Below are 25,122 nucleotides of genomic sequence, written 5' to 3' on the forward strand. Positions count from 1 at the left end.
TGATGGACAGCGACACAAGGTGGACATCTGTAAAGCTGCTATTTCTGTATAGCTGTTTTGTGAGAATATTCATTGTTAAAAGGACTGTATGAATAAAACTGCATTGAATTGAATTTAAAATAAGGGTCCTACTCGACATACCTTCATATTCAAAACAAGAATTATGGTTTACTTCTTTTCAAGCAAGTACAAGCAAGATCAGTTCACATCACTGGTTGCCTTTCAAGGGTTTGAAAAAGTAGTAACAGTTTCTGGTAAGGAGCTACAAGCTTTTCAAAAGTGGGTTATGTGATTGCAGCTGGACACAAAGAGCCACAAATAGAAATTTGTCATTGTGTCAGCAAGAGTCAAAAAACAAAAAGGGTCATTTTGGGAGCTCCGCATCTTTAGATTAGGATAAATTATCATGAATTATTTCAATGGTCTCGCCAGATTGTGTAGAGTTTTTCTGTGAATGTTCTCCTCATATCTGCATGCCACCCTCTTTGGGTTCTCCGGTTTCCACCCAAAACATATAAATAGATGAATTGGTTAACATATATTAACCCTTGATGTGAATGATTGGACAGACTGGCATACCAAACAACGTTTATTCCTGCATCATCTCCAGAGATTGAGACATAGAGTCCAGCTCCACCATGACCCTGATAAAGGATAAAGTGGTTCTAAAATTGAGACAGTGTTCCTTAAGGTCCAATTAAACCTTAAGTAATAAATAAATAAGATACACTCACATTTCCTTTTGATACACAATGTGTACTATTGATGGTACCACCCTAGCTTCAAGGAACACTGAAGTTTGAAGTCTGAAGACTAGTGTTCGGGTAGACTTATATTATAATTATAGAGCGCCATCTACCGACCACGGCTTAAAATAACTGGTGATTGTTAATGGGTCTTCTGCTGAACAGCCTGGTATGCTTGATTTGATATTTAACTAATAGAAACTACCTATAAAATTGATATCATCATCATCATCATCATCATCATCATCATAACATAAAGGGCGAATTAGAAGTAAATACTCCAGAATATGGTTTCAGCTCTAGCAAAGTCTGAGAAAATAGACTGTAAAACTGACCGGTTTGGTCAGGAGGAATTTTAATGAATGGGAAAGGTTTGGTATGAGCAGGCTACTGTTTAACCTTGTGCAAACTAAACTCGCCGCACTACTGGTCCCGACAATTCATTAAAAAAGTAGCGATGAGTGAGGTAAATAGCAGAGAGGGGGAAAGGGCGCACTATCTGTTTAAGGTGACCTGCTCTGGCTGTGTTTCCACCAGATCCCATCCTCTCACACACAAACCTGTACTTTAGCACTGCTTCACGTTTGTGTGCAGTGCTCACTATAATCCATTTACCTATCTAATAGCAGCACATTTCCATATATTACATACAAATGATATATTTCTTTCTTTCTTTCTTTCTTTCTTTCTTTCTTTCTTTCTTTCTTTCTTTCTTTCTAATATATTCCATAAGTCACTTAAATCGTTTTCTATGAACAAATTGCATTAAACTATGCCTTGTATCTCATAAAATATTAACTTGAAATTAAGTATTCATCCTTAATTTATGTAGGCAATGAATAAATTAGCTGCACTGGAAGGTTCTCACAAGGATAGCAAAACAAACATGTGTGTGTGTGTGTGCGTGTGTGTGTGTGTGTGTGTGTGTGTGAGAGAGAGAGAGAGAGAGAGAGAGAGAGCGCCAGCGCAGCCCAAACCCCACCATCTGGTGGATGTCCAGAAGGTGTGATCCCGTTCGCAGAAATTGCCAAAAGGGGAAAACGGCGGCTTATCGATTGAACTGATAAAGAAGAGCATTTAAGAGGCCAGATGTGCGAGGTCAAAACAAAACAAAACAAAAAAGTATCACACGACCGTGTACCACAAGAGAACAGTCGCGCGCATCAGTACCAGTCCCCGCGCATTGGACCGCTCATTAACAGGAATACCAAGACATGCTGCTTGTCTTTTTTCTCAGTGCGTGCTGGATCGGCCTCGTATTGGCCGACTCCGGACCACACCTGGCCAATGACTGGGGAGAATCTGTCCGCCTGAGGCACCTGTACGCGGCAAGACCCGGTCTGCATCTGCAGATCAGCAAAGACGGGAAGATCGGAGGATCGCACGTGCAGAGCTCGCACAGTGAGTACCGAAGTTTCACCATGGACCAAGAAACAAAAACATGCACTTAAGCCTATTTAATACTTATTTTCCTGACCATCGTATATACCCGTAGCCATGGCGCATAAGATTGCCATTGCGCATCGTGTTTAAAGACCTGTGCATATTTAAACATGTCATAAACATCATCTCGTGGACTTAAAATCATTTTAATACTTTCCCAGTAGTAGCAATTCAATCCCAGGTGTAACAGTTTTCTTTATTCTTTCTGCAGGTTTGGTGGAGATTCGCACCATCGACACGGGCTGTGTAGTTATTAAAGGTGTCGCGAGCTCACTGTATCTCTGCATGGAAGCCAACGGCAAGCTATATGGCTCAGTAAGTCATTTATACAAACCTGCATTTTTTTCCAAACGCTGTGAGCTGACTTATACTAACTGTAAATAACAAATTACATGCACCACATGCACATGCTGTTAATGCACGTGCACAACCTGCTAATACTAATTATTTGTTTAAGGATTAATAACGTGATCTTGCATCGGATGTTTTTTTGGAGTTCATCAACATTTACTTTCCAAAAGTTCATTCCTCCCACTAAAACACCTGCATCATCACGCAAATAGAAAGCTTAGATATGATTAATATCCATAGATATACATGGCTACGATGATGAAACTGGTCTGAGGGACCTAAAAAAGGCTCTAATCATGTTAGTGGATAATATAAAACAATAACTATATATTACTGTACACTATAAACTACAAACTATTATTATTATTATACATGGTTAACAAAGAAATCCTATTCCTCTATTTGTAAATCCTTTAAAATAATTTCTGTGAGCATGTAGGTGTAAGTATATAGTTTGCAGGACTGTTCAAATTTCTAAAGATGATATTTCAAAACTGACCAAACATAGCTTGTGACGTCGTTTTAGTGACCTTTGTCTCTGGTGTTGGGTTTGCAAAGCTAAAAGCTGAATGAAACAGGACAGGAAAGTGACCTTGGACCGTGTATGTGAACAGCAAACAGCCATCAAAGAACTTAAAGTGAACACGACTGATACAAAGTGAAATGTGTTTTAATGTACATGACCCTTATTTATTTTATTTATGTGTTTTCTTTACCCACATAGGACATTTACATAAAGGAGGACTGCTCTTTTCTCGAACAAATTATGCCAGATGGCTACAACATCTACTTCTCGGGCAAACACGGGACATTCGTGAGCTTGGGTGGTGGGAAGAACCGACGTCAAAACGCTCTCTCACAGTTCCTGCCCTTGCTCAATACTCTGCCACAGGAGCCAACAGAGTACAACGTGAGAAATGTGCATTCTCTAGTTGACCCAGAACAGGATCTTCACCTAGGCGTACAAGTGGACAGCATGGAATCTTTTGGAAGGATCTCCCAGATTGTCATTCAAAGCCCAAGTTTCAACAAAAGATGAGCAGAGTTCAAAGTCTCCAAAGTTGTGACTCAGTTCAGTCTGTTATGCAGAGGCAAGGGGCTGAACGGAACCAGCCTGGTCTGAAAGCAGAGCCCAGATGAACAGACAGAACTTACAAACTGTCAGGATCAGGTTTCTGGAAGATCAATCTTTACCCCAGGTTGTGTGGGCGGATCCACAAAATATGCTTCAAAGTAGTACTTTACTACTACTTCACATTGTAGATCACTCCAAGGCTCAGAGAAAAGTTTGAGCAGCTCATTAGTTTATTTATTCCCTGGCATGCCACAGTAAATGCTTTTTCTTTCTTTCTTTCTTTCTTTCTTTCTTTCTTTCTTTCTTTCTTTCTTTCTTTCTTTCTTTCTTTCTTTCTTTCTTTCTTTCTTTCTTTCTAATGTGCACTTGTACCATCTGAACTGTAATCCTTATAGACTGCATTTTATATTCGTTATATTTATAGTAGGCTGTACTTTTTTAACTACTTTTTTAGACACATATGTTTATTTCTGATAAAGTCCGATAAATTTCATTATGAAACCTTAATGGTTTTTTGTCAAACAAGCTTGTGATTCAAAATCATGCTAATCTCACACTATTTGTCATGGAATATAAATGAAAATAATGATGGAAATACAGTATTCAGGGTCACAAATCGAAAGAAATGTATAATGCATATGTACAAATAAATGAATAAAAATATGTTTTTAAACACATAATTGCAATGCATGATGATTGATGATTAGTTTTGAAGAAAAGAAACCGTGTATATTGCATATAATATTGCATATAAAATTATGGAGTAATTACTAAACTTAATATCTTCCAACATATTATTTACACATACACTGGAAATGTATCCAATGACATGCTTTAAAAATATAGAGGAAATATCTTTTCTTCTCTTAAAGACAGATTATAGCTTATGGACACTATGATAAAGTGAAATACTAGATATTTAGGTATATTGGGAATATATGTATTTTTTCCACCTTGTCTATGCTTTCTTGGTGTTAATACAACAAAACTAACCAGAAAGACACTGAAAAAATAAGTAAAAAAATACTTTAACTTAGGCACATTCAAATAAAATTTATTAAGTTGTTTAATCATATATAAGATATTATATATTAATATATATTTGATATCTAAATTGACAGAGAATAATAAGTATTTATATCTAGAAATATAAGCCTATTTCAAGATAAACTCTCAAGCTTAACATTTCATTATTCTATTGAATATTTAAGCCTTAGTCTATAGAAAGAAAGTAAATTAAGTGATAATAAAATACAACGATTTAAGCTAGGAATAAATGTTAGGGATAAACAGTAATTTAACTTTAAACTTTATCATTTTTTCTATGTTTCTATACTTCTGTAAAGGTGTATACGTTTGTTAAAAGTGCTATATAAATAAATTCAGTTGAATTGAATTGAAAAATCAGAAAATCTGTAAATATGTCCAGAAATAAGCCTAAAGGGTCTTTCTCATCTTCTCATTTTTCATAATGAGCTATACTCACTTAGTAAAATATAGTTAATAATTTTTCTGAAATATATTTACAATTCCAAAATGACCATCTATACTTCCCCTGATTTTTGGTACGTTTTTATACATTTTTTTAACCAATAAAATATATTGACATACAGGTTTGAGATATATAACTGGTGTTGGTCTTCTGGAATTTCATCAACATATTTTAATATTCTAAGTTAGTGGACTCAAGTAAAATCAATTTTATATAATAACTATAGCCTAAGTAACATTCTGTAATTTGTTCCTTACACACACACACACACACACACACACACAGCTTTCCTACCCCAAAACACTGGGATCTAATTCCTGGGGTCACACCCTTTTACATGATGTTTTGCTGCACTCATCAAGCAGTTTCTCTGTGAGAATTTTCATTTATCAGGCCAGAAAATTATACAATGAAAGCATGTGCTGAAGAACTTGTAACAGCATTCCCTCATCTGTTCAACCTTTGCCTCAGGTGTGGCAATTTTCCACCTCACAGATGACACCGGTCCACAATATCAGACCCAACTCATTACCAGCCAGTCTCACTGTTTAGTATCATTAGTATGTCATGGAATTAAGTAATAGAATCAGTTGTGCATCACCAGCTACAGAAGCACCTTTATCTCTTGAAAACAATCTGATCTCTTGCAATCAGTTTGGATTCTGACCAGAACACAGCATGGCTGACCTCCTAAATATCTTCTCCCAGAAGTGGAACCAATGCCATTACACTGGTGTAGAGGTAGTTGTAATCACCCTTGACATCAAAGGAGCCTTTGACAAAGTGTGGTATAATAATGGCTTACTACCTAAACTCAAGGCAAAGAAGATACAAAGAAAGCTCCTCACCTGGATCAACAGCTACCTGTCTGGAACATCCATGTGTGTAACACTTTCAGGACAGAGTTCATAACACTACATCAGTTAACACTTCTGTCCCCCAAGGCTCTATCCTAGGCTGTCAGTTTTCATTGATGACTTGTTAAAAGGTGTGCATAATCCTATATGCTGATGATTATACCCTGTTTGCACACATCACATCTGCTAAAGACCTACAGCAGGTACAGACAAGTCTGAATGCTGACTTGGAGAGAATAAAAGACTGGGCTGACAAATGGAAGATAACGTTTGAACCAAGCAAGCGCAAAGCCATGGTTGATTCCTGAGCTGGAGACGCTTTTTTGAATCAGTCTTTTCCTAGGAAGATGTTAATTTGCTGTTCATAAACACCTAGATATTCTGGCATCTACACTTGACAGCAAGCTATTATCTAATAAGCACATTTTAAACATTTGAACCATTTGATTGTCTTATGAGCCTTTTAATTATATTAATATAATTAACATTAAAAATCACCAAAGCTAAAAAAAAAAAAAAGTCCATGAGCAATAGAGATCACTCTGAAGCCTGTTACCAATGAACCGGGCAATATTTCACGTCATTTGGTGGTGTTATGGCTCCCTCTGGTGGTGACATAATTTAACTACAGCCACATAACTTAAATACATGGTCTTAGAGATTGTTCCTCAAATTTCTAATATAAGTGCAACTAACATTGTGGCATGCTGCATAATTTACATTTTTTTTGTTGTTTATAAACTTTCATGGGGTTAAAATGTTACTATTATTATATAAAACGCGATTTGCGTTTTGTGAGTGCATTTATCCTAATTAATTAAATAAAGAGCATTTGTTTTCATTATAAACGCCCATTTACAGGATATGATCTTTCACGGAATATATCGGTAGAATGAAATTAAATCGCCGCTCATTTAAAAAAAAAAGTGTACGTGAAATGTGGAATCTCTCGATTCAAAAAGAGTCGATTCCCCTATTTCAGTTCATAGAAATGGAGTCGATTCTTTTACTCATGTCCCTGAACTAAGGTGGTGGTAACATTTTAAGATAATAAATTCATACGATCAAATGTAAACCTTTATTGCTTCCTTAATATTGTTCCATATACTTTAGATCACATTATTTAAGCCAGGAGTCGAAGATATATTTTTTTCCCCATGGAATCGACTCCTGGAATCAACTCCATCATTAGAGTCGCATTCGATTCGGAGTCGAGTCCAAAATTTCGAACACTAAACAGCGCTACATTGCACACGTGCAGTCTAAAATCGGTGAATAAAACAAATAGCGATAAAATAGGATAATTCCGATTAATAAATTAATTCAGAACCTGGATTATGATCGAAAATCTGTGTGATCCGCTCCATAAGGTGGCGATAAACTCTGAACTAAAAGTCTGAACTAGGGAAGAAGTCGTTCTCCCGGAAGCCAGGGGCTTGTTTAGTGGATGTATATTTTAGTTATAAATTATAACTAAATTTTCAGAATAGCTATTAAAAGTCTCGTTTTTTATTAAAATGGCAGGTTTTTCGCATAACATAACAGACGATCTGTTTGACGCAATTATAATGGCAGACGACAGGTAAGCTAATACTAAGAAAGTTCTAGACGTTTCTACAATAGGATGTTATTAGTAGCCTTTGTGTTTAACATTGGTATGTTTTATAAATGTAGCTCAGCCAGCTGCTTGGTACAATTTGCCTAATAGCGGGGAAGAAATCATCTTCGTCCATTGCATTAAATGTGATGCTATTATTTAAGCATCCTTTAAATAGCCTACTGTGGTATTTGGCTCATTAGATACACCTGAGCTGAATTAAACACCTGAATCTAACCCTAGACACTTCCGATAATTTCACTGGGTCAGGAATGTTTCATTAAGATTATTTTGTACCCCCATAATAAATAAATTTAGTCTTTAGTATTAAGGTCATAAGAGGAGTGTGTGAAAAATTCACAATATAACTTCACACCATGTGAACCTTGTTAAATGGCCTATTCCTATCTGTCATTAGACCAGTCCATCTCAGGGCACCACACACACACACACACACACACACACACACACACACACACACACACACACACACACACACACACACACACACAGAGGCCAATTTTCTACACCCAGTAAGTCTATAGGCATGTTTTTTGGGAGGCAGGAAGAAAACGGAACCCACATGAAGAGAAACTGCAAAGAAACTCAGTAACCTGAGCTCAGGATGAAACCATTGAACCTGGAACTGTGGCATGGCTATGTGACCCGCTACACCACCATGCTGCCTATATATATATATATATATATATATATATATATATATATATATATATATATATATATATATATATATATATATATATATAAAAGCTTACACCACCCCGAATAATTTTTCTGTGGCCTCACTAGCATTCTACATGTGTAGGACATTGATTAATACGTAATACTCATCTCCATGTGCTGCACATATTTTTTTCCCTCATGGCTGCAGGTTCCACATAGGTGGTTACCGTGAAGGATTTGAGGAAGGATCACAGCAGGGGCTGATCGAGGGCCGAAACCACGGCCTGCTTCACGGTGCCAAGCTCTCAGCTGAGGTACGCATAATTACATCAAACACCACAACTGCATTTCCATTTTTAATCTGATGTCTGTCATTTTTAGGTTTCTTTCTATCACGGCTTCGCGCTCACTTGGAAGTGTCTCCTACGAAACACTGAAGATGTTAAAACAAGGTAGGGCTTTTGGGATTTGCATGGAAATGAAAATCATTCCATCCATCTTCATTCCATTTAGTCCAGGTCAGATATCTGTGTGTCTTGTACGTTTGTAGTATAAAGACAGTCTGATTGTTTTCCCAGAAAACGACTGAAAGCTGTCGAGTCTTTGGATGCAATGATCCAGAAGTTTCCATACGACGACCCACAGTATGAGAGCCTCCAGGAACACATGGAAAGCGTCCGGGCCAAGTTTAGACAGGTAGAGATGCTCCTTTTTCCTAAATTTGATTTCCACATCACATATCGTGTCTAGATTATTTTTCATTCACAGTGGGCTTAATATATAACAGCCTACCATTATATCAGTAGTTTTTTATTCTAACAACTAAAGCCTTTTTTTTTTTAAAATTATAGGAAACATGCTCCAGTGCTAAAAAATCTCACCACCTGCTGTACGGCATATACAAAGACACGGCATATTAATTAGCTGGAACATATGGTAGACAACAATCCACGTTTCTCAAGCTGGACATGAAGAGATTTATTAGTAAAACGTTTATATAAGCATTTACACAATAAAATCAGGATCAATAAAAATCTCATAATTTTAGATTAATGTTGTTAGGGCTGTTCATGCTCCCGAGCGTCAATTTACATTTAAAAAGACTAACTGATTGATTCAAGTTATACTTCCTGGCCAAGATTCAGCAAAGCAATAAGAATAAAATGAATAAAATTGATAAATGTTGCCTAATTTCCAGAATTAGGATGAAGTACAGGTGTGGAAACAGAGACTCGGCGTAATACAGCACAAAAACTGTTGTATATGCCTGTGCTGCTAACAGAACACATAATCACTACACATTTCTTCATCAAGTAAAAATATAGATGCCAGATAGCCAGACTCAAATAAAGTCTTTATGTGCGACGGGAGAACATCACGGCACAAAGTGTTCCGAAATGTTAGCCAAAGACATTTTTTTCCCCTGTAAACAAGATCTTTCATCACCAGAGAAAATCATCAGGATAATAGAAACAGTCTGTGGCTCACAGGGCTCACATAGTAAAGTCATTCCTCACATTGATTCAGGTTTTCCATTTTCCATACACTTTATTTAATTAGCGTATTAGCTTGTGTTTGTGTGTTTTCTTTTTATTCCGATTAAATTCCGCTTTGACTTTATGCTTTGGCTCTAGCTGTTCAATTTATGATTTATCCAAACCTGGATGGAGTTGGACTAAATACAATACAGAATATGTGCATCTGCACAATTAAAGCATTCCTCTGTGCCATAGGTGTGTTCTTTACTCAGCGTGACTGCAGACTTCCGTGAATACGTGTCTGGATCTGAAGGAATGTCATTCTGAAAGACTGCAGAGGCGAATCCTGCTCTGAGGCGTCCTCCTACGGTGTGGATCACGAGACGGCTTCGACTCCCAGCAAGCCGAAAAGAGAAGCGAGACACTGTGCAGTTGTGTGTTTTATATACAGAGACGAGGCTTGGGAAATTAATGCTTTGGTGTTAATGCTTTCTTGTGACCTCATTCAGTAAATATATCAGGAAATGAGTCAGAAGAGAGACTTAGGATTTTGGGTTAGTCCTTTTGAGAAGGTGAGTGATGTGCTGATCTGGGATCAGTTGCTGCTGGCTCCTGCTTGAATTTTCCTGCGTGTGAACGCCACCTGGTGGTGAAGTTTGAGAAAAGCGGATACGGACTTCAGATGTGTTTATGTTAAGCAGGGATACATGTCTCCATCTGCTGGAGCAAATAAGAACTAGATTACTAACATTTTCGTCTGGCATACTGAATAAACATGTTATACAGCATTTCAACAATATTTCCCTCACGGTTGAAAAATTCAATATTTAATATATGGAAATGTTTGTGAACATTTGAAGTGTTTCTCATTAACAAATGAACTATCTAAATGAATAATCAGAGGTGTGGGATATCTAAAAGAATTTTAGGCAAGATTGCCATTTTTGCATGTAAGTTTGGAGCGATGATGATGATGATGATGATGATGATTTGATATCTACATAAGAGGCATAAAACGTGAGAGGGCATGTTAAACATCCTGAAGAGTTTCCTGTTAAACAATATAAGTTTGCCAACAGTGAAAATATTTTATTTATAGCAGAATGCCATGCCATACATTTTATCCATTTAGAGGTACCTTAAAAGTTGTGAAACACACATGAAACAAGTTAGCTTCTGTTATCCCTTAAATTCTAAGCACTATTGACATGTTATTGAGAAACTGCAAAATTGTAAACTGGAGAGCTTCTCATGTTGAAAATAGAGACTTCTTACTTAAAACTTCACCGTTTCAACAATTACAAACGTTTTCAAGACCCTGTGTTAGCTGTTACTGTGAAATGATAACATGATAACCAGACCAAGTGTATTAAGATAAATATATGATGTGAATTGCAGCAGGTGCTCCGGTCTCAGCTCCTGTTATAGGAAATGAATCAATACTTTTTTCTCAGCCAGATTAGATAATTAAGCAGTGCTGTGGTGTAACTGTATTCTATTGATTACTTAATAATTTGTTAAGTTTAATCTGTTTACACATTGCCATTTGGAATTAATCCAGGTTTGCACATCTGATAAATCCTTTGTGTTTCACCCAAATAGGTTTTCTGTCATTTTGGGCTTTGTGAGGGTTTGCAATAAAGAGTTGAACCTCATATACTCTCTAATAATATTTTTAATTTCTTTGGAGAATTTGCCTACTCTCCTCATCCTTTGTCGAAGAATACAGCCATAAAAGCTTCAAAGGTGTCTTGGATTTCAGTAGAAGTGCCGCCACGCTGGATCATTAGTTACCTCCTTTCCCCCCAGAGAACGAGTGTGATTTTTATCATGCGAATGCTTACACCTGCTCTTGGCCTAAATCCCGGTTACCTTTTGTTAGTTTTGGTTAACCAACCCCGGGCCCCATGAAATTCCTCCGCTGGGTCTCTCAATGCCGTTTCACGGGTGGTCAGCAAAAGTCTGCTGACAGATAGCGGTCGGCTGCAACAATGCCACGCTGGGGCCGGCACATGAGGGCAGGGGCCGGGCAACGCACTGCCGTTCTTTTTTGTTCTACTCTGCTGGCGCTTTGAGGCGGAGGTGCAGCTCTGAATTCAGCCGGGTTGGCAGAGAATGAGAGGGTGGTGCTGGAAGTGGCAGCTGGTCTGCGCTCTGTGCAGCAGCAGGTGAACACGGGGCCCGATGGCGGCACCTTCAGAGCAATGACAGATAAAACCGCACTCTTCCCTAAAGGCCTCCAATCACAACACAGCAGCGCTCGCTCCAGTGTGACCTGCCTTTGTCTGGGTGGAATATAGAGATTTATGTGATGGCCCTTTGTTTACAGATGTGCTTTAAGAATCCAGAGGTATACGAATTGTAATGTAGTTTTATCTGGTCGAAATAATAGATGTTTGTTTACAACTCTGAAAGCTGGACTTTTTCATAAAAATACTCATGTTAAGCATTATTTATAGATCTGTACTAGACGTTTCTGTGTGTCTGACTCATTCCGAATGCAGCACAGTAGAACATGAAGATGGGGAGGGGGGCTGGTGAACGAAGGCTAAAAGAAAGCTTGAGGAGCGATGTTTCTTTGGTTTCTTTCAGCTGGCCGAGCAGAGTGGCTGGGGCCAGCGAAAGGGAGCAAGGCCGAGCAAATGAAGGAGGACGCTGGAAGGTTTCAGAAAATGTTCAGGAATTTCAGGAGCAGGTGGCGAGTGGTGACATGAAAGGAGGACGTGACAAATGCAACCGGCGGGCACTCCAGAAAAAAAGGCCCCTGGCTGAATGGTGGCATAGTATCTCCCTTTTTTTCTTCTTCTCGGTGCCTCATACCCCCCACCCTCGTGCACACACACACACACACACACATAGACACACGCACAAGCTCCAATCTCAGCATTAAGCCACTTGCTTGCCGGCATAGTTCATGATGTGGATGATAAAATGTGCAATTCCTATTCACAGCCCAGACAAGAGAGGTCTTGGCACGTAATTCAACAGATGTGTGAAGTTGGTCTGTTCTTGCTTTAGCTTTTTTTTAAATAGTTGCTTATTAAACATCTAGCTAGACACCTCCACTCTAAAATAGATTAAATATGCTTATACTGCATATAAAATTATTTGCGATCTCTCTCAAGTTGCTCCCAAAAGCGTAAGAGCAACAGTGCCTTTTCTTGTCCACCATTGTCCACTTATATTCAATGTCATACTAATGAGAAATGTGCAAACATTGGGCTCAAATGCAATGCAATGAAATGGCAGGGTTGTTGTGAGTTACAGCAGACTCTCAGTTTGGCTAGTTAGCAATCTCTGAGATGACAGGGGCAAAAGCAGTGATGTGGGATTAGCATGAAAGTCGAAGCTTTGGTAGCAGATCTGTTTGAGCCGAGTGAACTGATCGAAGGTCTAAAGCGCCGCTGCATCGCTGTCTTTAGGTGGAGATGGTTAAAGCAGTAATTGTGTATTCAACGTAACTCAGAAGTGTGAAGTCTGACTTAATAATGAGGTCATTTTCAAGATACAAAGAGGGGAAAGCATAGACGCCTCCATGGTAGTGTGTGTTTTTATAGTAACAAGCCTACCAAGCCACCATTAGTGATTCTTTCTCAAAACAGCACACTGCGTGGTCAGTGTTATAGATTTAATAAACTATATGCTGATTCATATGAGGTATACATGTTAGCCTGTGACCCAGGAGACAACCATGGACAGAGCCACTTGGGGACTTTCACACTGTCACAGATCTGCCCTTACATCTGTCAGCTTGACACAGCAAGGAATTAGTGTCTATAATGAACTCAGAAACTACACTGACCTAATAGTTCCTCATGGGCTGTTGATTGCTGTTGTAGAAAGGACATTAATCAGTTACAGTTACATTATATACTGTTTAGTGTCACCCAAATGAGGATGAGGTTCCCTTCTGAACCTGGTTCCTCTCAAGGTTTCTTCCTTATATCATCTCGGGGAGGTTTTCCCTGCCACCGTTACCAGAGGCTTAGGGATAAAATAAAATAGGGAAATAAATAAAATAAATAAAATAAAATGAAATAGTTTAATCATTTAATTTAATAATTATTTATTTATTTATTTATTTATTTATTTATTTATTTATTTATTTATTTATTTATTTTCCATTCTCTCCTTTCTCTGTTTCTCTTCTTTTGTAAAGCTGCTTTGAGACAATGTCCATTGTAAAAGGTGCTATACAAAAGTAATTGAATTGCATTGAACTGAATGTTACTAACATAGAAAGCTGTTAGCAGTAGTGAAAATAGGCCAACAGGTTGATGAATCTATCTATCTATCTATCTATCTATCTATCTATCTATCTATCTATCTATCTATCTATCTATCTATCTATCTATCTATCTATCTATCCATCCTATGTCAACATCCAGACCTGTTACAGGTCACGGTACTCTTTACAATCTGTAATATATTTTCAATATCCAATATAATCTATAAACTAATCAACCATTACACAATACGCTATGATATCATTCATGCTATTGCATTGTGTCATTAGGAAGTGCACAGTGTGAGATTAAACTCTTTGTTTATTATGTTAAAAGTCACTTTATAGCAAATTTGGCACTGCCACAGAAACCTTCTTAAAAAACACCATAGGAAATCCTGCTCCATAAATTTCTGCAACAAATTAGACGTTTCAATTCAAGTCCATGGAAACCACTAATCATCCTCCATCTATTGTTTGCTCTGTGGAATAGGTTTAGATAGATTTTTTTTTTTTTTAAATTACTTCAGCACAGGTAAACCACATCACTGAAGATGGATGCTTTGTTGTGACGGCTCGGGTTGAAGTTAAATTTACAGGCGCCAGGCTGGAAGCTGTACAGTCGCTCATGCTCGTGCTGTGGAAGTCACACGTTCGGGCTAGCCTTTCGCTACGCCTTTCGCTAGAGTGTGGGAAGAAATGTTGCTCCCTCCTCCAAAAACCGCAAACACGAGGATGCCAAGTGCCAAAGACACAGCATTATCACAGACCTTAGTCTGTAAGAAGAGTGTGTGAAATAGTCAGAGTTGTTCTCCTCTGAAGTTTTTTTTTCTTCAATAAATCGAAGACATGGGCTAAACAAAGTCTGTATGACTGGCTGTGCCATGACTAGACAAATATCTAAGCTCCTCTCTATGTACATGTAGGGTTTATGAACTTGTGTACTTTTGATAGTCATTTAATGATAGTCATCAAAAGTAATTTTGACGTTGGATTACACAAGGTTCTGAGAAACCTTTGAGTGGATCAGAACTTTTTAAATGGACTTGGACCTTTAAAGCTCAGGATTAATAATACAGTGGAACCTCGGCATACAAATTTATTACGTTCTGGTGGCACAAAATGAATGAAAATTTGTATTGTGAAATGAATTTTCCCGTAAGAAATAATGTAAATGCCGATAATCTGTTCCAAAAATATCACCAATATTCCCAAAACGAAGCGTTTGTAAACTGTACAATGAACTGACCCAAGCCAAGCATTCCATGGCAAGGGTCCTTACAGGAAGTCGTGCCACCAAGCCTGGGCTTAAAATAGTACATATAAAATAAAGTAGCTTTTGAACGCATACCAAAGGCAACGTTGGTATTGTGGGTTGACTTCTTCGAAACAGCTTACAAAAAAAATGTATAAACTCACTTTGGTTGGCTTTGTTTGGTTTTCCACTGATACAAACAAGCGTTGACCGGCTCCCGGACATATTCAGGCAGTATGCTTCATATGCCGGTACAAATTTCTTGTAAAATTTCAGTTCTTGAGGTGAAAATTCATAAAGAAGGGCATTCATATGCCGAGGTTCCACTGTATTTCAAAAAAGCTTGAATAGAATGGTAATGGGAAACACAACATTGTTCAACCTGCAATATTTAAAAAGGTTGATTATTAAAGTTGTCTCATGATGGAATGTATCATAAATCAAAAGCTGTTAATGATCTGTTGCATTTCAATTAAAAAAAAACATTGTACAATATAATATAATATAACCCTGCTCCCAAAGAAAACCACCGTTCGAGTGTGCTTTGAAAAGGTTGGGGTTCTTCTTGTAACTTTCCAGTAGGAAGATACACTGTTGTAAGTTACATAAAAGTTCTTAGGGGTATCTTAAGATCTCTTACTACACTTTACATATATTTAGACCACCATACATACTGTATATTTAGATCACGGCACTGTTGAATTCTTGACTGTTTGGACAGAAGTTCGGTTAACGTTTATGAAAGGAGTCTCCAGTGTCAGTGACTTGTAACAGCTTGAGGTAAGGTTTTCAGCACAGTAAAGTCTTTACTCTTTCCAGTTTCTTGGTTAACATCAGAAGTAGAGTTATCTTTTTTTTCTCATATTAACATCAAATGAGAGAAAAAGGGTGATGGAATTACTGTTTAGCTCCAATGTAAAGTGGTAGTAAACTTTATATTATAGATAAACATCATTATTTATGGTTAAAAGCACTGTTTTATTTTCAGTGGCAAATTTCTGAGGTGTAAGAGGAATAAAACACACTGTCATTGGAAAAATAACCCACTTCAGAGCGGTAATAGTAACCTCACTGTGCATCGGGCTGCATCACACCATCTTGCCGTTGATAATTTTTCCCTATTTTTGACTAGATAAATGATCATTATCATTATTTTATAATCATTCTACCCCAAACAAGCATTTAAAGTACTTTTTGGCTGTCGTTAAGGAGAGAAAACAGACAAAGTAAGACAATCGGTTTGGAAGCTCAACTTTAATTCTAGCTAACATAATGTCTAGAACGGGTCTGCAAGTAAAGATTGTGCATTTCGGACCAGCAAAGGAAGAAAAGGAAAAAAAAAAACAGTTTGATGAAGTGACATTTTATTTCTGGGTCATCACCACATCTACTAGAGTGTTCGTTGATTAACACCATTCAAGACTACAAAGGCTAAAAAAGAGCAACTGCTCTCATTTACAAGACACAAAGCCAAGCTTTTCAAGGTTTCGGGGGAAAGACGGATGTGATAACTTCTCTGTCAATATCTCTCCGTGCACATTCAAAAGAAAAACATGGGTGCATACCTCCACACCAGCTCGTCTTTTAGTTTACAATTATTTCATCATTTAAAAACCTATACGTCTTAGCTCGCGGAAACACGCAACTCGTTAAGACTTTTGTCTTGAGGTAACAAACATTCCTGATACTATACAGAGGATATTGTGTGGTTTTGTCCCCCTGGGTCCTGGGTTAGCCAGTAGCTGACCCTATAACTCCAAGCTGCACCTCTTTATATATAAAAGTACTATCTCCAGTCACAATGCAGAACACGTAGCAGCACCATGTCTATGGCTAAAAGGGAAAGGGATGGGGGAAAGGGGATGAACAAGAATCAACTCTTGATGTTTAAAAGAAAAGAATTTGACAAATTTTGGAAATATCCCATGAAAACAATATGAAAAAGGATGAGAAGTACTGCTGGTTGCATCTACATGCCATTTATTGTGATATTGACACATGTGATGTTAACATGCCAAGCTTCCTGTGTTCAAAGCAACATATCCAGCTTCTGACATGGGAGCCGTGTTAAATTACTACAATACTATGGCTTTGTAAAATTCACAAATTCATATCTGCTTTCAATTTGAACAAAAGCTTCATAAATACATTTAGACCAGGCCACAAGGGGCCTAAAGGCAGGGGCATACAAGTCTCTTTTAATGAAACAGTTAAAAACTCAAATGAGTTATATAATCAAGCTGTTTATGGCACCAATTTCATTTAATGTGCTCTCTTTCTCTCTCTCTTTCTTTCTTTTCTTTTTTTTGCTTATATCAGGACCCAGAAGGAGAATGTAATGTATAATGGGTGTCCAATTACCGGACCAGCAGACATTGAATAACGAAGTAAAACAAAAGACAGAACTGAGGAAAAAAAAAAAAATCATCATTACTAAATCATGACTGGTTGAGGTATTGTGGGTAAAACAGGAACATTTGTCTATTTTTTTGTCTTTTTTTCCTCATTTTTTTTTTTGGAATAGCGCAGAAATCACATTAATAAAAACTGATCACATAAAAAACTACCAAAAGAAACAGATGTCAATATCATAATTTTCTATGAGAAAATTAAAACCTATGGCAGTATATTGACATTATACATAGACAAAACCAAAAATAGCAGCAAAACAAGACAAGAGAACAAAGCATGTCTTTTCCTTTTCTTTTTTTTTTTTTTCTTTTTCTTTTTTCGTTCAAAGTTTCATACTTGCCGGAAATCCCACCATAGCAGCTAAATATGAGGAGTGTGTGCTCCCGTGTTCTCTTCTTTTCTCATTGTACAAACACCTTAGTTTAGTTCTGCAGTTACTTTCTGATGTCCAGGCGTCACCCCCTTATTAACGTCTCGCTCTTCCACCTCTAACATCCGTCTTTGTCCCTGTTTTCTCCTCCGCAGAGAGTTGAGAGAGGACATTTCATCTTGGGGTTTGTGCAAAATCTTGTAGAGGCCACAGCACTTTGTTGAATTCTGTTTCTTTTTCGGCTCTGAACAATAACTATGACGCTTCTCTGATCTTCCAAAAAAAATAAAAATAAAACCCAACATTTCACACAAGGTAGCAAACAGTCGTGCGTTGAGCACACTTCAAACTCGGGCATCCTGTTGTCACGTTCCATACTGGCCTTATACGAGGGGGGGTAGAACAAAATAAATAGTTCTGAATCTTTGTAAAAAGCTTTGTTTTTTTCTACTTTAGTGTTTTACGCATCGACGCGCCTGGAGCTGACCGGTGACAGGCTTGTGTGGGTTGCTCATTGAGATTGCACCTCAATGTTCTCCAGCATCCATCTCAGCCAGTAGGATGGTGACGGTTGCTGTAACGCTCCTCTACTATTCTGAGAATCCATTTCTTTTCCAACTCTCAGTTTCTCTCTCTTTCTAACCTATAACACCATAAAGAGACCTGCTCCATGCTGCTGACAGGAAACGAACAAAATAAAAATCCTGCCATCAAATCCTACTCCATTCCATGTTTTTTTTTTTCGGTTTTGTTTTACAAATGTGGATTTTTTCATAAGTCAGCCTTACAAGACGGACTGAAAGTGCTTTTTTTTTTTTTTAAATGGAATGGTTTTAGATTATAATACATAAATCTAAACAGAAAGTAGACTGTGGATTGCACTGCGAATGTAACATAGGAAGCGGGTAGGAGAGAAGCTTATTGGGTCACAACCAGTGATGGCATTGGCAGTGAGGACAAGCAAACAAACAAACAAACAAAAAGGAGGGGGCGATGGAAATGGTTCTGTCTGGTGTTAAGTTAAAGCCTTAGCTTTGGCAATCCACAGGCCTCTAAATCATAACATAGAATAACACATGCTTAACAAAATATACTAGGGTTACACAAGCCATTTTGAAAGAAAAAGAAACATGTTAGGGATTTTAAAAGTCTAGACAATAGAATAAAGTGACTAAACGCATAAGCAAGCGGGGATACATACACATGCCTAGACTGCAAAAAAAAAATGTCTGGGGTGACTGTTAGCATGTGTGACATTATATACTACCTAAAAGAAAGAGATAAAAAGAAACAAAAATAATGCCTCTTCTCTTTCAAATAATGGTTATTGATACACTTGAAATAAAATTACCAACCTATTTCCTTGTCTGTACATTAGACAAGTACCAACTACATAAATAGTATATGCAGCTGTTGCAATTTAAAAAATCCTAGATTAACTATACATTTCTTGTCTTTTTTTGACTCAAGTTATTTGAAGAGGGTTTGAAAAAGAGAGAAATAAGCAATGTGGAAGGGATGATCAGGGTTTATATCCTTCCCTTGTCCTCTTCTGGTGGTCCTGGCCAGCAACAGCCCAATCGTGAAGGCCTCTGGGAGTGCCACTGAGGGGTCAACAGTGAAGGCACTCTGAGGGGCTGATTAGATTGGGTGAGGTGTCGGTGTGGGCTCTGATGGTGCAGGGGCTGTGTGCCCTCTAGTCCCATGAAGCCACTGGTTCCAAGCCCATTACCCCAATGAAAAAACAAGACTCTAGACGAAGGCCGGCACCCTCAGATGTTAATGTCCCTGACATCTGTAGGAGTGCATGAGAGATCCACGTCCTCCTCCACGCGTTTGCTTTCTGTGGAGATGCTTTGCTGCTGCGCTTGCCTCAGACTGGACTCCAGCAGCGATTCGATCTGCTCTTGGCACGATCGAAGACAGTCCTGTGGAAGGAACAAGAAGGACTTAGTATCAATTTCAAACTTGGTACTGAGACAATTTGTTTGTGAAAAAGCAGCAAGAAAGTGTGGGACTTACTGGGTCACTCCTGATAACTTGGGACAGGTAGTTAGTAAGGTTCTGGGAGGATAAAGAACTGTCGGCACCCTTCAAGTAGAGTCCCTGCACGGCTGCGGCGACACTTCCTGCTGCGATCATCGAGGGAGGGCTTGCGATGAAATTGACATCTGGAGATCACATAAATGACACCGTTTTGTTAGGATGATGTGAATTAAATGGGAACAATGCAAAAGCCACACAAACTAGGCATCTAAAAGAGGAAACCAGCAGTTAGGGGGTGTTTCTCGGAGGGCTCATAATGGAGCATAACATGAATAAATCACAATGACAGCAGTCACGGCAGGGCAGGGGACATTTTAGGGTGACAACAAACTGCGACTACAGGCATTTAGGGTTTTTTGGCGGAGGAGAGATACTTTGCTGTAGGTCCTAGGATAGTACCCCAACCCCTACTCTAACTCTGTTACCACCAAACAGAAACTCTCCAGTGAAACCAAGCCATTACCACATACACAAATATATCTTAGTGCAACACACCCAGAGCATATAGACCTTTATATCCAAGTTCAGTTTTGTTCCCAAGACTTCTACTTCTACTTAAAGTGGCTGTAATGTGAGTGCTTGCTCAGTGGTAACTCGTCTTCCCACACTGCCTGCATGAGAGGGAAGACGTTATAAATCAAAGTAGGGACTTTTCCCCTCTCTCTCTCTCTCTCCTTCTCTCACTCACTCACTCACTATGGGTTCTGCCCACACATGGAGAGTGCAGCAGCGCAGCACAACGGCCCCTCTCATAGGTAGCAGTCTACCATTGCTAGCCCAGTGACGAGAGGGCAACTGTTAAGACAAATTGAACATAAAGGCACGGGAGCCATCAGCAAAATCTATTCATGACTATGGCTAGCCCCCTTCCTCACTACCCACCCAAGCACAATCTTCCTGGCTGCTATCCCAGGCCACTTCCCAAAAGAAATTGAGGTCATAAACATAAAAGGGGTGCGAGCTGCAGTGATACCCACCATGTCAAAAGAAGGACAAAGAAAGCATGAAAGGGCTAAAGTGGAGAGATTCCTTCCTGAGACACTAAAGGCTATTTCAGACAGACGATAAACTGACCATGAGCTGAATGCAATAGGTTACATAACAATAGAGACTGATGGGGTTCAACATGTCACAAACCAAAAAAAAGGATCTTATGGGGGAAGAGTTACACCCTTATGCAAAAAGCAGATGCATACTCCACTCAGTTCTACGACATAACTCAGCCCCACAGCATGTTGTATATCTTCTGCAATTCACAAGGAAGGACCAGATAGCTTCCTCTTTTTTTTGTCAAATGTTCAGAGACTGTGCATTAGCAGGCTGCTGCTGAGAAGCTCTTGGGCCTCTGCAGAGGCATGGTGCAGACACAGCAATCACCACAAAAGGAAACAGACTTCCTCTCACTCGCAGACGCTCACATCAGTTTATAATACCTCTGCACAAGGAATTAGGGCAGTTCTTTCCATCCCAATAAAAAACGCTTTCTGATTGCAAATTGAACAGGAAAACAGAAACAATGTCTCTAAACACTCCATGTAGCTTCTTGCAAGTGTTTCGCAATAAAGAATAGGCTTCTGTGTCACTTCAAAACACCACAGATCTACACAGATCAAAAGGAAAGTATTAAGGTGCGTACCTGTTGCGCAGAGAGCAACAAACGTCTGTGCATGTTTGCGCAGAATCTGCTTGGCGCTCTGATGAATGGGCAGTTTGGTGAGAAAATGTTCAATGAAGTCATGTGGTGTCACAGAGGCTAGATCCCACTTCAGCTTATTCAGTACAAGTAGCTCCATTTGCTGTGAGGAAGACAGGAAAGTGCACAGTTTGAGATAAAGGGCCTCAAAAGTTTCTACAGAAGTCTTTTTTTTTTCATAAAGCATACTATTATTTGGCCTCTAGATGGTGTCCTTCCTCAAATGGCATTATGTGCCCCTGACTTAAGCTACTCAATTTAGGGCCAATTACAAACTACAACGATTTGAAGGCCGATTTGTAGACAGATTCAGAGCCAAATGTTAAGCAACAAAATGAAGAATGACATGCATTGCATGCATGCATTGCATAACTCGTCCTTCTTGCAAACTAAGTCAGTACGGGCACAATCTGCACAAAATGACCGAATGATCCAAACTGATAGACGACCGAATTACCTAATTAACAAGACATTAATAGGTAATTACCAATAGTTCGCATGGGCGGATGGAGTTGTCCGTGTATATGCAAAGCTTCTCGGCTGTTAATGGCACGGTTTCCTTCATTTTGGAGGCCAAGAACATGCAGGCGGCTCCCAGCAGCTGCAGTCGCGTCTTTTTAGTGTGTTCGACAGACAGAAACCTGTCCAAGTAATTCATGGCCAAAGGGAAAACCTCTTCTTCACATTTCTGTTCTTCGCACACCTGGTAAGAAACGTATATGAGAATAAGGCACTTGATGCATACGCGAGAACAGACAGTATAGCAGCTAAAGAAATAAGAAAATAGATAATTACCAAATGGGGAAAAAACCCGAAATATATCATTATCAAAAACTTTTTTCATGCATTTGGCCTAAATTGAAAAATGGAGTTATGGCACGAAGTTTCTTTTGAATATACTGTGAAGCAGTCTATGTTTGTTAAAGAAATGCAAACAAATGATTGATTATCAAATGAAACGGTGTGCAAAGTATTTATTAAATCGATTGATCTGTTCATAAGACGTAACAGTGATAGTACACAAGTTGAAGTTAGCAGTAGATGCTAGCGGTCGTTGCTTCCTAATACACAAAGGTGGCGTCCGGCTCCAGGCTCGCCGAAGCAATTTCTAGTTCGTCATCTTTTCAAAAAATATTTAAAAATATAATAAATTGTTTCGGCGCTTCTAAGTTACATGACAATGTTCCGCCACATATATTCTATCGGCCACAGCAAAAATATGTTGAATTTGATAACGAAAAGTAGGTGAAATTAATTTAATTTCACAGGGTGTCCGAAATGATGCGGAGCATGCCGCATTTACACTCCGCACACATTTCAAAAATTAATATAAATTATTCTAATGGACAAAATCGCACATAAAGCACATGTAAATCCAGGATAACCGATGAGGATCATAATCCGAATATTTAAATCACGATTTTGTCCTCGGAAACGAAGTAAATATCTTATTTATTTATCCGACCTTCAGGGACGTTGTGCATAAGGCATGGCGAAATGAAACAAAAGTTTTAACCTATAAATATAAAGTCTACTTCCAGGAAGCGACACTATCTTATACATATGACTTAAGGGTCTCAGGCTTTACAACAATATGTAAGAAATGTCAATGTTTAGGCTTTTTCTGAATTTTTAAGATATTAAAACAACTTCTCCACACGACAGCAAAGATGGCGCATAATAGGCTACTGGCACGAGTGGGATTGCATACGTGTACATTGATATTAAATTGAAATAAATTCGTATAAACTACATTTCACCTTACTTTGGTTTAAAACAAAACGAACCAAGCAAAGTTAAAAGAATTCTATACAATTCAGTAGTTATGAAACGACATCAATCCCCTGAAGTGTGGGGAATATTACTTTCGTAAAGCAGATTAAAAAAAAGAAAAAGCAAAGCATGTCATTCAGCAATGATTACTGCGTTGAAACAGAAAAAAGGGGAAGGTGATTAGAGATAGCAAGATTTAAAAATATCCCTGTTACTAATGGGCCTGCATTAGGAGATCGGGTCCAAAGAGCATAAGGCACAATCATCTTGAGACAAAGTTGTGTAATGTTAAATGTCGGGCTGTACAAACCTCTAGCATCCATGTGGCGACGATTTTCCTCATTTTGGGTACAATTTCTTTCTGCACGCATTTGAAATAATTGGGCGAGGGGAGATAGTTTTCCTCGGCTTTGAGCATTGTCTGTAAAACTCGATCATTCAACAAGTTGGTGTCGTGGTAAGCTCTTCTTATGGTATCCACCTCGCAGCAGAACAGCTGGTGCTCCATGGCTTCGGCGCTGACTTTGGCACGGAGGAAGAAAAAGTTGAGTAAAAGGGAGAAAAAGTCTTCTTTTTCGGCAAGGATGGAGGTTTGTGCTGATGCCGCTCTCGCCGTCTGTGCTGCTTGCAAGCCACTGAACAACTCTCGCGTCGCGTTCCGCCTGACAAAACTCCCTTTCTGTGCGATGCAGCTCGTGACGTGCACTGTTGTTAAGGGAAGATCAAAGCGACAGCAGCGGCCTGTGTGTGTGTGTGAGTGAGTGAGTGAGAGAGAGAGAGAGAGAGAGGAGAGAGAGAGAGAGAGAGAGTGGCTGTCTGCTTGAGCGTAGAAAAGATAATTCTTAAATGACTTTTTCTGCGGCCCTTCCTATTGCTGCCAGTCTGGAAATGGGAGGTCCTTTTACCCCCGGGTGGCGAACGGCTATGGGGGTGAAAACGGGGGGTGGGCAACAGAGGAGGAGCGAGGGGGCTTTTTCCTAAATGATGGGGGTAAAAAGCCTGTTTAGTGGTGTGAACATGTGCATTGGTAAAGAATTGATAGGGGGCGGCATAACAGACTAAATCGGTATAATCGTCCTCTGTCTCATTAAGCGACACACTGCTCACTAACTCATGCGAGCCAACTTTCATTTACTTTTGCGTGTAAAGTTTTTTGATGCACAAGTTTCTACCACGGTTTTGAGCCTTTTGTCAGAATAACTTAAAAAACAAACAAACAAACAAACAATCCATACCCTTAAATAGTGCTTCTCTACCTGCTTTGGAGTATCATTTAAACCGAAAAAAAAGTTTTAAAACTCATGAATCCTTTGTCCCACAACCAAGAAAGAGGAGGAAACAGAAATGAGCCTAAACCAATGAGGGGAAAGTTCAGTTGCCAGGCAGAACTGCGCCTCTTTTTACACTGCAGCAAATGACAAAAAAAAACAAAAAAAAAAAACTTCTCATATTAACTCCAAACATTATTTTATCACGTGAAAAGAAACAGAACGCTCATCACTCAGATATGAACGCTCATAAGCACACCCAGAGACCTGTCTTATACCCTGCTATGTTTTTAACCTGCTTAAATACCTCCCTGCATTCTACGTCCCAAAAGTTTATTAAATTATCTGCTTATAAGC

At 38.8% G+C, this 25,122-nt stretch overlaps 3 protein-coding genes across 4 annotated transcripts; 2 read left to right on the forward strand and 1 right to left on the reverse strand.

Annotated features, from left to right (window-relative positions):
• The first annotated feature begins 1,724 nt into the window (after window positions 1-1,724).
• fgf19 (fibroblast growth factor 19) lies at window positions 1,725-4,266 on the forward strand. The gene is made up of 3 exons (XM_058401259.1): window positions 1,725-2,147; window positions 2,401-2,504; window positions 3,265-4,266. The coding sequence occupies exons 1-3, from the start codon at window positions 1,961-1,963 to the stop codon at window positions 3,577-3,579; spliced, it is 606 nt and encodes a 201-aa protein (XP_058257242.1). The 5' UTR covers window positions 1,725-1,960; the 3' UTR covers window positions 3,580-4,266.
• A 2,953-nt stretch (window positions 4,267-7,219) lies between these two features.
• Window positions 7,220-10,554, forward strand: lto1 (LTO1 maturation factor of ABCE1). 2 transcript variants are annotated; one of them, XM_058400171.1, is made up of 5 exons: window positions 7,220-7,546; window positions 8,454-8,559; window positions 8,627-8,697; window positions 8,824-8,941; window positions 9,097-9,963. In XM_058400171.1, the coding sequence occupies exons 1-5, from the start codon at window positions 7,482-7,484 to the stop codon at window positions 9,163-9,165; spliced, it is 429 nt and encodes a 142-aa protein (XP_058256154.1). In that variant the 5' UTR covers window positions 7,220-7,481; the 3' UTR covers window positions 9,166-9,963. The 2 variants fall into 2 exon arrangements, with proteins under 2 accessions (XP_058256154.1, XP_058256153.1); XM_058400170.1 differs by lacking the exon at window positions 9,097-9,963 and adding an exon at window positions 9,979-10,554 and having other exon boundaries at window positions 7,232-7,546.
• A 6,944-nt stretch (window positions 10,555-17,498) lies between these two features.
• On the reverse strand, window positions 17,499-24,328 carry ccnd1 (cyclin D1). The gene is made up of 5 exons (XM_058401041.1): window positions 23,808-24,328; window positions 22,212-22,427; window positions 21,668-21,827; window positions 20,008-20,156; window positions 17,499-19,913 (listed from the first exon to the last, which is right to left on the reverse strand). Exons 1-5 carry the CDS (start codon window positions 24,003-24,005, stop codon window positions 19,758-19,760), a joined length of 879 nt encoding a protein of 292 aa, XP_058257024.1. The 5' UTR covers window positions 24,006-24,328; the 3' UTR covers window positions 17,499-19,757.
• Between the last annotated feature and the right edge of the window lie 794 nt (window positions 24,329-25,122).

This window comes from Hemibagrus wyckioides, linkage group LG10, assembly GCF_019097595.1.
Source record: "Hemibagrus wyckioides isolate EC202008001 linkage group LG10, SWU_Hwy_1.0, whole genome shotgun sequence".
Lineage (NCBI taxonomy): Eukaryota > Metazoa > Chordata > Actinopteri > Siluriformes > Bagridae > Hemibagrus > Hemibagrus wyckioides.